The 12115-nt window shown below is 44.4% G+C and overlaps 1 protein-coding gene across 5 annotated transcripts in view; it reads left to right on the forward strand.

Annotated features, from left to right (window-relative positions):
- The first annotated feature begins 540 nt into the window (after nucleotides 1–540).
- The window catches only part of KCTD15 (potassium channel tetramerization domain containing 15), a 42248-nt gene continuing 30673 nt past the window's right edge, over nucleotides 541–12115 (forward strand). Inside the window, exons 1-2 of one of the 5 annotated variants that reach the window (XM_088062162.1) lie at nucleotides 541–923; nucleotides 6587–6762. In XM_088062162.1, coding sequence (XP_087918288.1) covers nucleotides 6599–6762 — 164 coding nt within the window. In that variant the 5' untranslated portion in view covers nucleotides 541–923; nucleotides 6587–6598. Of the gene's footprint in view, nucleotides 924–1146; nucleotides 1426–2236; nucleotides 2282–2329; nucleotides 2402–6586; nucleotides 6763–12115 lie in introns of those variants that run through there. The other 4 variants (XR_015773748.1, XM_014258882.2, XM_014258883.2 and 1 more) reach the window with 4 other exon arrangements.

A 12115-nucleotide genomic window follows, 5' to 3' on the forward strand; every position in this document is an offset into this window, starting at 1 on the left:
ACCCTAATTGTAACAGAGGAGTCAAGAGATGTGAGAAACGTGCCCTGTGTTACTTATTTGGGAGCTGAAAATTTATGCCTAGTTGAAAATGCCTGGGGAAATATTACATCAGACCAAATGACAATGATTAAAATCAGCTTTCCCCCCCCCCCCCCCCTTTTCCTCCTTCTTCTTTTCAGTAAGTCTGTTGAAGGACGTGACAGTGGCCTGATCCTCCCCAACACCGAACCGTTATCCCCCGGCAGGGCCGGGTCGGGCCGGGCCGGGCTGCGCGGGGCTCCGCGGGGCAGCGCAGGGCTCCCGCCCCGGCCGCGCCGCGCGTTCGGGCTCTGCGGGCGGCGGCGCCGGGGGCGCGGGCTGGGGAGCCGGCCGCCTTCCCAGTCTTATTTCATTTTCAAGGGCTGTATTTTATTTTATTTTGGGGCTGGGGGGTGGAGGGGGGGGATGTAAATCTGTAGACCTTCACCAAAAGGAGGGAAAAATATCCAATTTTCATCGCAAAATTAGCTAGGGCGAGAGCAAAGGGCTGAGCTAATTGTAGCCTAATCCTCTGCCCTGCAGGCGTTTGCAAAGCCCTGAGCAAGAATTCGCTTTTTTTCCTCCTCTTCTCCCTTCCCTCTGTTATTTAGAGACGGGATTATTGCCTTTCTTCTCATAACAGCCTCGGCAGTTTCATTTAAAGGCTTTTTTTTCCCCCCCTCTCACACACACACATACACACACACGCACAAAATAAATAGGAAAAGAAGCAGCAAAAACAGGGGAAGAGAGAGGAGGCAGAGAAGCTTTAAAAATAATAATAATCACAGCAGGATCTGCGAAGCAAAGATAGTAATAAAAGCAAAAAAGCTGAGCCCATCCACACACAGCCCCGGCAGAGCCCAAAGCCAAAGGGGGGCTCGCAGATCTCTTCTGTGCTCAAGGTAAGGACGGCGGCAGCGGCTCCCGCAGCTGCCCGTGCGCCCGCCCGTGCGGGGCCGGAGCGCGTCGTGCGCGCATCGCGCCGTGAATCGCATCTCGCCGCGGTTCGCGCCTGCTCGCGCCCCTTCCTCCCCCCCCCCCCTTTTTTTTTTCTCCTTTTTTTTTTTTTTTTTTTTTTTTTTTGGAAAGTGCCTCTTCAAACTCACTCAGCTGCCGGCTCCGGGGAGCAGCGGCGGAGGGGTGTTTTTTTAAAGCTACAGGATCCGTTTGCAGCCGCCCCGCTTTGGTAGCGCTGCGTGTGTGTGTGTGTCTGTGTGTGTGTCTGTGTGTGTGTGCGTGCGTGTGTGTGTATGTTTTGTTTTGCTCCGCTCCAGCATGGGCAGCGCCGGCGGAGCCCCGCGGCCCGGGGTGGCCGCGCTCCCCGTGCCCCCCCGGCCCCGGCTCTGAAGACGGGAAAGCGGCAGCGCGGCGGAGGCAGCGCGGCTCGCTCTGCGCGTTCGCATGGTACACGCGGAGCCGCGGGCTCGGGCGGCGGGAGCGCGGGCTGCGCGGGCCGGGCGCGGGGGCTGCCGGCGGGGCGGCTCGGCACAAAGGGAAGGCGGGCGACAATGGGGAGCGCCGCGTATGGAAAACACGGGCGGGCTGTGAATGAAACTCTGGCGCCAGTGAGAGTGGAAGGCTTGGTTTGGGGTAGACTTCAAACCACTCTAGGCTATAGTTTGCATTCCTGCTCCTGCATGCGATGTGGCACACTTCTGCAAAATTAATACATTAGCCTGGCTAATGCTCACCACCATTGGCTGCGCGGAAAATGTGCAGGATCGGGGATTCGGGCTTGACTTTTTTTTCTTGCATTCATCTAAGACATCTCCTTTCTTGTTATGTGGGAATAAGTAAAGGACGCCATGTTGTGCCTTTTTTTTTTATTTTTTTTTTTTGGTTGAATTTTACCTTTGGGCATACAGTGTGTTCAGAAGAAAAAGGCAGAAGTTGAGTGACCGGGTGCGTTGCTCGCTGGTGATTTCCCTGACCATCAGTAGGGAAAAGCATTTGGGTGACGTGAAACTTGCACTAAATAGACTGGAGACTGCCAGAGAGAGGCGGGTTGCGGGGGGGGGGGAAGAGGGGGAGGAAGGAGAAAGCCTTCCCTTTTTTTTCCCCTCTTTTTTTTTTTTTCTTTTTTTTTTGTGGGGGGGGCAACCAGAGCTCCAGAGGGAATTCCCCATCTGCCCCCCCCACCCCCCCAAAAAAAGTTTTGGGCACGATCTCTTCTTGTCTCTCGGTGCAGCGTTCAGTAAAGCAGCGCGGAGGTGTGTGCAAATGTTTATGGACTTTTCATTTCGGAGCCACCGAGGCCAAGGTTTGTAGGCCCCCCCGGCCCGCTTTGTCTTTGGGCAGGGAGCACGGCGTGGGCAAGTTGTCTCGGAGCGGCTCCGGAGGCAGAGCCGGGCTCTGGCCGGCCCTGTGTAGGCAGACAAAGGTAATTGCCCAGTCTGGGGCTGTGCCCCTCGGGCAGCGCAGCCCGGGCACAGACACTGCCCTGGAGCCACGGCAGCGCCGCGGGAACTTGCGGCCCGCACTGCCGAGGATGGGGCGGGCGGGGGGCTGCAGTGGGTGGGTTTAACCCGAGTGGGTTTGCTGGTACAGAAATGAAGGTCCCTGGGGAGGAAGAGCAGCTTCCCCGAGGCTCCAGCAGCCTGGGGGCTGCAGCCGGGCCCGGCTCCTGCGGCCCGAGCCGCCCCCAGCCCGGCTCCCCGGGAGAGCAGCTCCATGGCAGGTCCCTAAACCTGCCGTTCTCATTTCACGTCTTAAATGTGCATGAAGGAATTAAACTGCACGAGTGAATAACAGCATTAGTTTCAATTAATTTTTATCCTGGCAACAATAAACTTTAGAAACAAAGCGCTTTTACATCCTTAATTAGTCTTGCTTCCCATCTGTAGTCTTTTAAGTGCCTGCTCCTTGATTTAACTTTGTCCCTCCTTCAGAGCCGCCTCCTTTTTTATTATTTTCCTTTTTTTTTTTTTCGTTCCCCCTTCCAGACTGCTGCCTGTTTCTTTCCTGCAACCTTTCACCTCCCTTGTCCCTGTCTGCTCTACTCCGTGCAGTTTATTTCTCCTGTATTTTCCCAACATCAACAGCAGTATTGGTTACCATGGCCCCAAGCTATGTGCAGAGGTGGGAAAGCTTCATCCGCCCAAAACTTCTTACACTTTTGAAGTCTTTCTTTTAGTAGGATCTGAAATGTATCATCTAGAGTGTGTATTAAATGAACAGTATTCCTGAAGGCTTTAGAGCAAGAAAGGCAACACCCTGGAAAATTCTGCAGTCTTTCAGCATTCTCTGCCCTAGGGTTATAGCCCTGGGCACGGAGCTGAATGGAGCTCTTACAACTGCCTTCTGTTTACCTTTTATGGTTAAAATAACAGCTTAGCAAAGAAGCAACTTCATGGAGAAACGATTCAGTGAAATCATCTCAAGCTGTAGCAGCATAGCTAGTTTAATCACCCCTAGAGAGCTGAACAACTGTGAGCACAATGGGACACAAAATCATTTTGTGTGTAAATGAGCATGGCATTGTGATTATTTCACTTTGCATGGGCAAATAGTTTTTACAAGCAGTTAGCTTAGGAAGGCAGAAAAAGATAAGCTGGCTCTGAAAGATCTTGGTGTGTAATGTTTGAAAAACTAAATATTCACATAATTTGGGAATCAGGCTCTATTGATTTTGCCTTCAGCAGGTTCCTGTGTTACTTATTAGAGCAGGGTTATTGCCTGTGCCACTAGTTGGGATGCTGTATCCTGTTGTATGCAACTAAAGAGCAAGGATTATTTTACATGGTTTAATAAATGAAGTTTTTTAGTGTTTCTGCGATATTTACCCTTAAGGTTTTAATTTTCTCATCCATATTAGAAAATATGTGCATAAAGACTTTCACTGGATAAATACATTTAGGATTTTGCTTTGTGCATATAATAAGTACATTACTCAGTGTGATGAATTTTTGCTATGTGCTACATTAAGAGGAGGAAGGCGTCATTAGAAAGAGGGTTACGGTACCTTAAGAAGCAGGGGGTATTTTTTTTGGAGCAGTAGTGCCCTTTATGGAGTGCTTAGCAGTTGTGCCTCTTGATAGTTTGCTCATACAAAAATGATTGAATTCCACAATTTTAATAAAAATCTAGGATTCATTTTTTAATATGAATCCTCTCCAGCCAGTGTTTTAATTCCCCATCTCCTCCTCTCCCCTCAAAAGCCAGTGGCACCTTCAATAAGTATGAAAAGCCATAAAAGTTTGAGAACTATTTTAGCTTTCCAGTGATTTTCTATAATTAAGTGTTTTTTCAACACATGCTCTAGCTGAGAAATGCCAAAAGCAGAGGATTGTTCAAAAGGTCCCTCCAGTGAATAGTATAAATTAAATATCTACTGTGTGAGTATGGCCTCACTGAGAATCTCAGTCTTTACAGATCAAGGAATTTACTGGTATACTAACATTAAACAAAATCCTAAGATAGCAGCAGTGTTTAAATATGCACAAATAGATTCATATCACTTGATCTTTAGCTATCTGTGCATATTTTAAAATTGATTTCTATATTTCGAGACAAATGGTTAAATGTAAGACGCATGTACAGAGGACAGGAAGTCCTTTGATTTCATTTGGAAATTGTAACAAGGGGTGCAGATGAGCCCTAATTAGACTCTTGTTTTGTGAAACTGCGTGAGATTTATTTCTAAGGCAGCCCTGTACCGTGCAAGGTCTGTACCTTTATCATTAGTGATAATGGTTGGGGTCTGAACAAAGACAGGGTTGACATTCAGCCTGGATCTTCTGACCCTTTCATTTAAGTGAAGGAGTAGAGACTGAACATGAGTTTACAGTGCTCTTTGGTAAGAAAAATCCAGCAACCTTTGTCTGTGCTGGCAGACAGGTTAGTAAACACCTTGCTAAAATACTGTAGGTACTTACATACCAAGTTGTTTTTAAAAGTTAGTTGTTTTATTTATGCTATATGACATATTTACTGAAGGTTGGCCACAAGAAACTCTTGTGGGAAACAAGAAAGCAACATCTTGAGTCATGAGAGGATTCAGTCACTTTCCTTGAAGGTGGTGCTGTAGTGAAAATGTTAATGCCCAATTTCGCATCGGCTGACACAGAAGTCCTAGGACAGAGTTGGCATTTGCTTCGTGTTCCGTGCAGATGTCCATCCAGCCTCTGAGGAGACAAGGATGTGGATTCATAATGGGGTGATGTATTTCTATGCTCTAGATGCAAGAAATTCTTAGGAGTTAACCAAGATGAAATACAGTAAATGGAGATGTTGTGATGACTTTGTGAAGCTGTTCAGATGTGTTAAGATTTTTCAATCCCTTTTTCTATAGCTTAGAAATTATTTTGCAAAGAATGTTGCTAATTTATGTTCATCAAGTGGCGTAATCAGGCATCTTGTGCAAAATACTGCTGAGATTAAGGCAAGACCAGCTTTAGATTTCTAAGAAATGTTGTTAAAGTAATGTGGGAGAAATAGAAATTCACTTTGCAATGCTGCATGTAAAGTGCTTGTCAGATGCAAGGAAGAGCCTGGGTGCTTGGTAGCATGCTTGAATTACAAAATACCAGGAAAATTAGATTATATTCAGAAATGTCTTCAACTATAATGTTTTGCATATGTTACTTTCCCCATAAGGGGGAGAATGGATGTACATTTTCTTAAACTTTTCTAAAAGGGTTTTTTTCCTTTTGACCTGTGTGCCGTCTGCACCGATTGAACTGAAATCAGCTTTGAGACACACATTTCGTGCAGAATAAACTGTGCTTTTCTGAAGAAGAGAATTGAGCAATTTTCTTTTGCTTGGTTGTCCTGTTCATTTTTAAGACATTTCAATATTTTTAGCTTTGATTTTGCTGAAAATTTTTGGATTCAGTTCAGTAATTTCACTAATTTTCCAATATTTTTAGGGCAGGAAACATTAGGTGGATTGTGGAATTTATAATTTCATGTGCTAGATTATTCAGTACTTTCTTGTTCTGAAGGCATGGGTCAGTTTATTTATCTTTCTGTTTTTACTGCTTCCAGGTATTAATTGCTTTCAGTTTGAAAGCTTATTAGTTGCTTAGTTCTAATATTAAGGCTTAACTGAAAATTATCCATTTATTTCACAATTATTGAAAATAAACCAGAAAATTGATCTTAGTTTGATGTGAAATTTACTACATGTATAAACTAAATGCCTTAGGTACTGAGGAAGTCACTAATTTAGAGGTGTCTTGTTACTGAGACAAACTTGCAAAAACCCCCTGAATCCCAATTCACAAATTGGTTATTCGTTTGTCAGGGGATATTTCACATCTAACACATAAGCCCACGACCTTTAATTAGAATTTTGCAGTTTGTTTTATGCCCCTTGAGGCTGACACCTTGAAATTTTTTTTTTTCTTGATTTCTTATTGCTAATAAGCATCTTTCTCTTCCCCTCTGGTACTTAGAAGAAAATGATGCAAATACACTTAATTACAGTGGTGGCAATAATTTGTTAGCTGAATATGTGATCAGGCAGATGCAAAAATGATCTGATTAGATCTGTGATCACACTGGAAAGAAAGGTAACACACTGCTACATTTAAGAGAAACTGTTCTTTTTGCCTCCCCATTGCAGGAGGGAAGAAGCATGTCCCGTCTGTCTCTAACACGGTCCCCGGTTTCTCCTCTGGCTGCTCAAGGAATTCCTCTCCCAGCTCAACTCACCAAGTCCAACGCTCCCGTGCACATCGATGTAGGAGGACACATGTACACCAGCAGCCTTGCTACCCTGACAAAGTACCCAGACTCCAGGTAAGACCTTGGCATTGCCAGGCTCGCTGCCTGCTTCTGTTCCCTGCACGTACCTGTGAGGAATATTTCAGTGCAAAGCACGATTTATTATATATTCACCACTTATGAATAATTCAGTTTCTGATTTATACAGTAACTTCACTGGGGTTCTGCAGAAAAAAGGCCTGTACAATTTATATATTATTTAGAGAGTCTATTCATTTTCTTTCTCAACATCTTCTGCGCTCTGCTGATACGTTTGAAGCACCTGTTGGTGTGCTGCCCTAGATTATTTCCAACTGTACCAGGAAACTTGTTTCTTTCAGGTTTAGGGGGAAAATTTGCTTTTTTCTTCCTCAAGGAGAAAGAATGGTTCTACTACTGTGTGACTAATGGATGGTTCTGTTGGCCAGCCAGAATTCTGACCTCAGTGGTAGCTGTGTGCCTCAGCAGTCAGTTCCTGGCTGACCCACTCTGGCTGCTGCAGCTACAGCCTGGATTGAATTCCTGTGTGTTTTAATGTAGTGCCTTGTGCTGGACAGGTTGGTGACATGTCTGGCAAGATTTATGGAGGTCTGGCCAGTATTATCTCAGGATAGACTCCAGATATGCCAAATTAGGAATAGATGTGGCATGAGATTGTATTTGTGTATGACATGGAGTCTCTTTATTGTTTGCCTGGCTGCCAGCCCTGCAGGGTACTGGGCACCATGAAGGATGGGGGATCCTGGGCAGCGTGGAAGGCACTGCCCTGTGAGGGGTTAAAGCACATTCATGGGAGCAGGATGTTGAGAGGTGCCTGATTCTGATTTACAGTTATGGTCACTAAACCAATTCAGTTTTTGTCACTGAGGCTGCTCACGGTGCAGGGGCTGAGCTGCAGGGGCTGTGGGTGTGAGTGCAGGGCAGGTGTGGCTGTGCCAGGCCAGGGTGCCCAGTGTGCTGTTGGCTCCAGAGCAAACCAAAGCTGAGGTTTTCTTGCCAGAGGTTTTGCTACCTGCATGGCCAGTGTTCCATAAGAAAGAGATTTTTTTTTCTTCTTTTTAGTATGACAACCAGTGTAAAGAGCTAGTTTCATCTGGAGATTTTTCTTTTGAAAGAACTAAGGGGTTTTGCGGATTTGGCAGGTTCCCAAGCAATAAATGACATTTATGGAGACACCTTGAAATGCCTCTAATATCATAAAGCATATGGCTGTGATTTCATTCCAAGGAAAGGGAGATGCTGAAATTCTCTATGGAAAAAAGCCCAATTATTAAAATACGTATATTTTATGATCAGACCAAAACAATATGATTTTTTTGGGCAGTGTCTGTTTACTAATGTCTTTGTGGTACTGCTTTAATCATAGAGAAGAAATCTGTTTAGTGAAGAGAGATTTATAATGGAGAAACATACAAATGCTTCACAATATTAAAAAATACAGTGAAGATTCACCAGTTGTAATAGAGTGACACATCCGTTTCCACATTTGAAAATATCGCTGCTATTTTTAAAATATGCCCCACATCAAACTTAATAAAAGCTTCAGTTATTGAAGCTTTGGGAGAATATACATAAATTCACAGATTTTATTTCAAGAGAATACAGTACTGAACTAAAATAATTTTTTTTTCTGCTTGATAAATAACAAAAGCGTGTTTCTTCAGGTTTTGGAAGTACAGAACTGACCAGAGCTTACATGCTGCCTGATGTTTTGCTGTGTACTGTCTTTTATGTTGTCTCATAAGGCTTGAATGCTTTATCAGCTGCTCAAACTTCATTTCTCACTGAAGTGAGAGCTTCCAGGATGAAACCTGTAGATGACATTATTTATATAGCAAAAGATAACCATTCACCAGCATCCCAAGTAGGACATTCTGCTCGATACATTATGAAACTGGGTGAAGGCAGTATCTTAATTTATTATCTTATTTTTTTTTTTATTATTTTTTTTTAGTATTATTGTTTTTTCTGCAGTGCTGTGTAGTAGACTTCATTGTAAGTCCCACATTGAGTCTGGCCTGCTCTCATTCCTGGTTGAGGCAAAGTACTTGCAGTGATTCCCATGGGGATGGTTGGAGCTCCTGATGCTGCCCTGTTGTGTATCTTCCATGTGGCACAGACTGGCTTTGCGTGGTGTGGCTGGGACAGGATCCCAGGTCTCTCATGGGGCAGGAGGAGGGAGATGCTCTTCTGAGCAAAATATCTAAATAGTGTCAGGGCACTGCTGGCCTCTGCTCAGAGGTAACAGAGAGAGGTACACTGACCCACATGCAGAACTTTCTGGGTTATTTTGGACAGCGTGTTAAACTCTTGGTTTGGGCGTGATTTTAAAAGCTTCAAATCCAAGAAATCACAAAAATTCGCGGATTATTTTTCAGTAAAAGATATAAGCATATGCTGAAATGCTTTGCTAAATCTTAGCTGCAGTCACATGAAATAGTTTGTGCTCACTGAAATTGAAAACTGTGGGAATAAACCTCCTTTTTATTTGTTTTACAATTTCTGTTGCTTCCTCTGTGCTCCCAGATCCCAAAGAGCTTTTAGCTTGTAGGCCTTTTAGCATATAGTGTACTTGGATTTTTAAGGACTCATGGATTGTGGGCATGTGTATAAATGCAGCCCGGGTGTGCATACACAGAAACACCACACACTGATGGAAAACAGGAAAAAATAAATCACCAAGTCGTGTTTAAACTTTCTCAGTATTTTGAGGAGGTCCAATCCTATTCAGTCCTGAGCAAACTCAGTTCATGTTGACTTGAGTGGGAGGGAGGAGCTCCCAGCAGCTGGCCAGGTCAGGCCCAGCAGGAGCAGGTGTAGGTATGACCAGTTCCTGCCTGTACCTGCTCTGCAGTCACCCCTCTGGTGTGACACAAATCACACCTGACAGCAGGCAGCAGGATGCATTTCTTACTGTGAGCTCTGCTCTGCCCACTCTGCTCTGCCTGGTTGTGCCAGCTTATGTGTGTGCTTGGCTCTGATTTGGGAGGAAAAGGACCATATTCGGGAAATCTAACTCAAGTTAGTGAATGGCTGTTAATGTGAAGCCAGAGGCCAAATCTTGCACTTCAGAGATCCCAGAGTTGTTTCAGAGCAACTTCGACAAAGTCTTTGATGTTGTTTGTATTAGTGCAGCTGCTGTGATCAGAGCATTTGTCCATTGATTAAATTTGCATAAGTAAAGGGTGCCAGATTAGGCATTAAAGGGGGTAGATGTCCTTCTTCTCGTAAATTTTTATGGTCTGCATAAATTCTCTTCAGAGGAGAAATCTTGAGCAGGGAACAACTGGTGTGACAAAGGAGAAGAGGGTTAAACAGCCACTATCAGAGGTGGTTTCTGAACCACTCACACTCACCCACTACTCCTGCACATCTTTCCAGCTGGCTTTTTAAAATTAAACAATAAAAAAAAAGCTGGCCTTTCAGGGGGTGAAAGGGAAATGAGAAACATGGAAAGCAATTGTGATCAACAACAGCATAATGATGGTGGTCTCAGAAATTACCTCACAAATAATTTTATTCCCACATCCTGTACCTAGTTGTGGCCACTTTCTGTGCATACCCAAAATTGTTGTTGAAGTTGACAAGCTTTGAAGGTACAAGGAGGTCGATGTTGTCTTACCTGGATCTGAGGCTCATTTCAGTAGCTTGTTTTCAGCAAATTCTCCTACTTAAACTCCCAATTCTTGTTGTTCTGAATTACAGGTAAAAAAAAGCAAAAACAAACCAAAAACCTGTTCAATTCTAGTGCTTCTTACCATCAGCATCTTAATTCTATAATAACTGGCTAAGTAGAGAGATTATTCATCTTTGTAGCATTGCTCTGGAAATTTCATTCCTGTTCTCACCCAGAGGACCTCTAAAGCAGCCCCTTCACACATTGACACTTGAATGTGGATTTATATGACAGATTGTAAAGGCTGAAAAACCTCTAGCACATCTACAAAGTGAGTTGCAAATTGTATTTATCCAACGGAGTGATACTATTTTTACATTTAGAAAACAAACCTGCACCGAAAGTCCAAGCTCCTTACATGCAGTCAGGAATACCCAAAGGCATTGCCAGATCCCCCAGTCTTATTCCCACTGAACTCTGGCAGACATCTCATTGACTTCAAGCAGAAAAGAACCTCCAAATCCCTGTAGACCACAGCAAGCCCCAGCTTCTTGATTTCACTGGAAATTTTGATACCACTTTGAATTTTTGTTAGAAAGGAGAACAAGATTTTTCATCAGAAGCCTGTCCTTTTCACAGTCCTGAGTAGTGTTTTCATCTCAGAGAATTGCTGTGAGCTCTCTCCGAGTTGTTCTGCTATAAGAGGTAAATATATTTCCCTTCCATTCTTGGGCAGTTTGTGTCTAACCCTCTGTTAAAGATCCTTCCTTTTGCTATTAAAGTAATGCTTTCTGTGGCATTACTCATGACAGGGGAGCAGGAATGATCTCTTGTTCTGGGTGGGAGCAGGGTGGGTGCACAGAGCCCAGGGAGCCTCCCTGGGGGTTTGCCTCGGGGTTTGGGAGCCCTGTTCCCAGCCTTTCCCCTTGGACATGGAGCTCCCTGGCCCCAGGGCAGCACATTGCCCTTCCTGATCTCAGCTCTTGGGCACTGGGCTCTCCCAGCCCATCTCTGGATCCTGTGCCCTCCAAGGAAAACCAGCACAAGTTTTATTATTTGTTTCAGGAGCTGATGACCTCTCACAAGACAGTAGTTTTCCAGGCATATCCCTGCCTCACCTTCCTCTGAACTCACGGGCTTCTTTGGTGATTTACAAAGGAGTCATCTAAAGCATGTGTCTTCTGCTCTGAATGTTTCTTGTCAAAACACATTGTCATTCATCTGACCCACCCTTAGACAAGCTCTCCTGATTCCAGCTGCTCTTCAGGTATCTTTGGGTTTTTTTTCACCCACCTTTTGCTCCAGCACCTCCATCTCTCTGGTTGTTGGAGCTCTGCACAGGCACCTGAGACCCGCTTCTCCCCCCTCCTCTGCAGCCTGGACTGGGTTCAGGGAAATTCTCTGCTCCAAGTTTGAGGACCTCTCTGTTTTCCCTGATGGAACATGATTACTGACCCTGTACAGCTGGATACAGTGGTTTTAAAGCTCAGACACACCTACTGAGATCTACAAGACAGATTTTCCACAAGAATTTGGATTCCACAGATTTTTTACAAGAAGGGCTCCATACTGGGCCCCACTCTGCACTTCTTGGGCGGGAGCAGGGAAATTCTTAATTTGGATATATTTAGGATACATAATTCTTCAGATTTAGCAGGGCTGAGAACATCTCATATATCTTGCTCATGTATTCAGTGTCAGTCTTATAATAATATATTTGCTAATTTTCCATCAAATCTGTGTATTATTGAGGTTATTGCCTGAAGACAATGT

This window comes from Pseudopodoces humilis, chromosome 14 (genome assembly GCF_049639895.1).
Source record: "Pseudopodoces humilis isolate 2021_Gansu_Grassland_sample_001 chromosome 14, ASM4963989v1, whole genome shotgun sequence".
Classification (NCBI taxonomy): Eukaryota; Metazoa; Chordata; class Aves; order Passeriformes; family Paridae; genus Pseudopodoces; species Pseudopodoces humilis.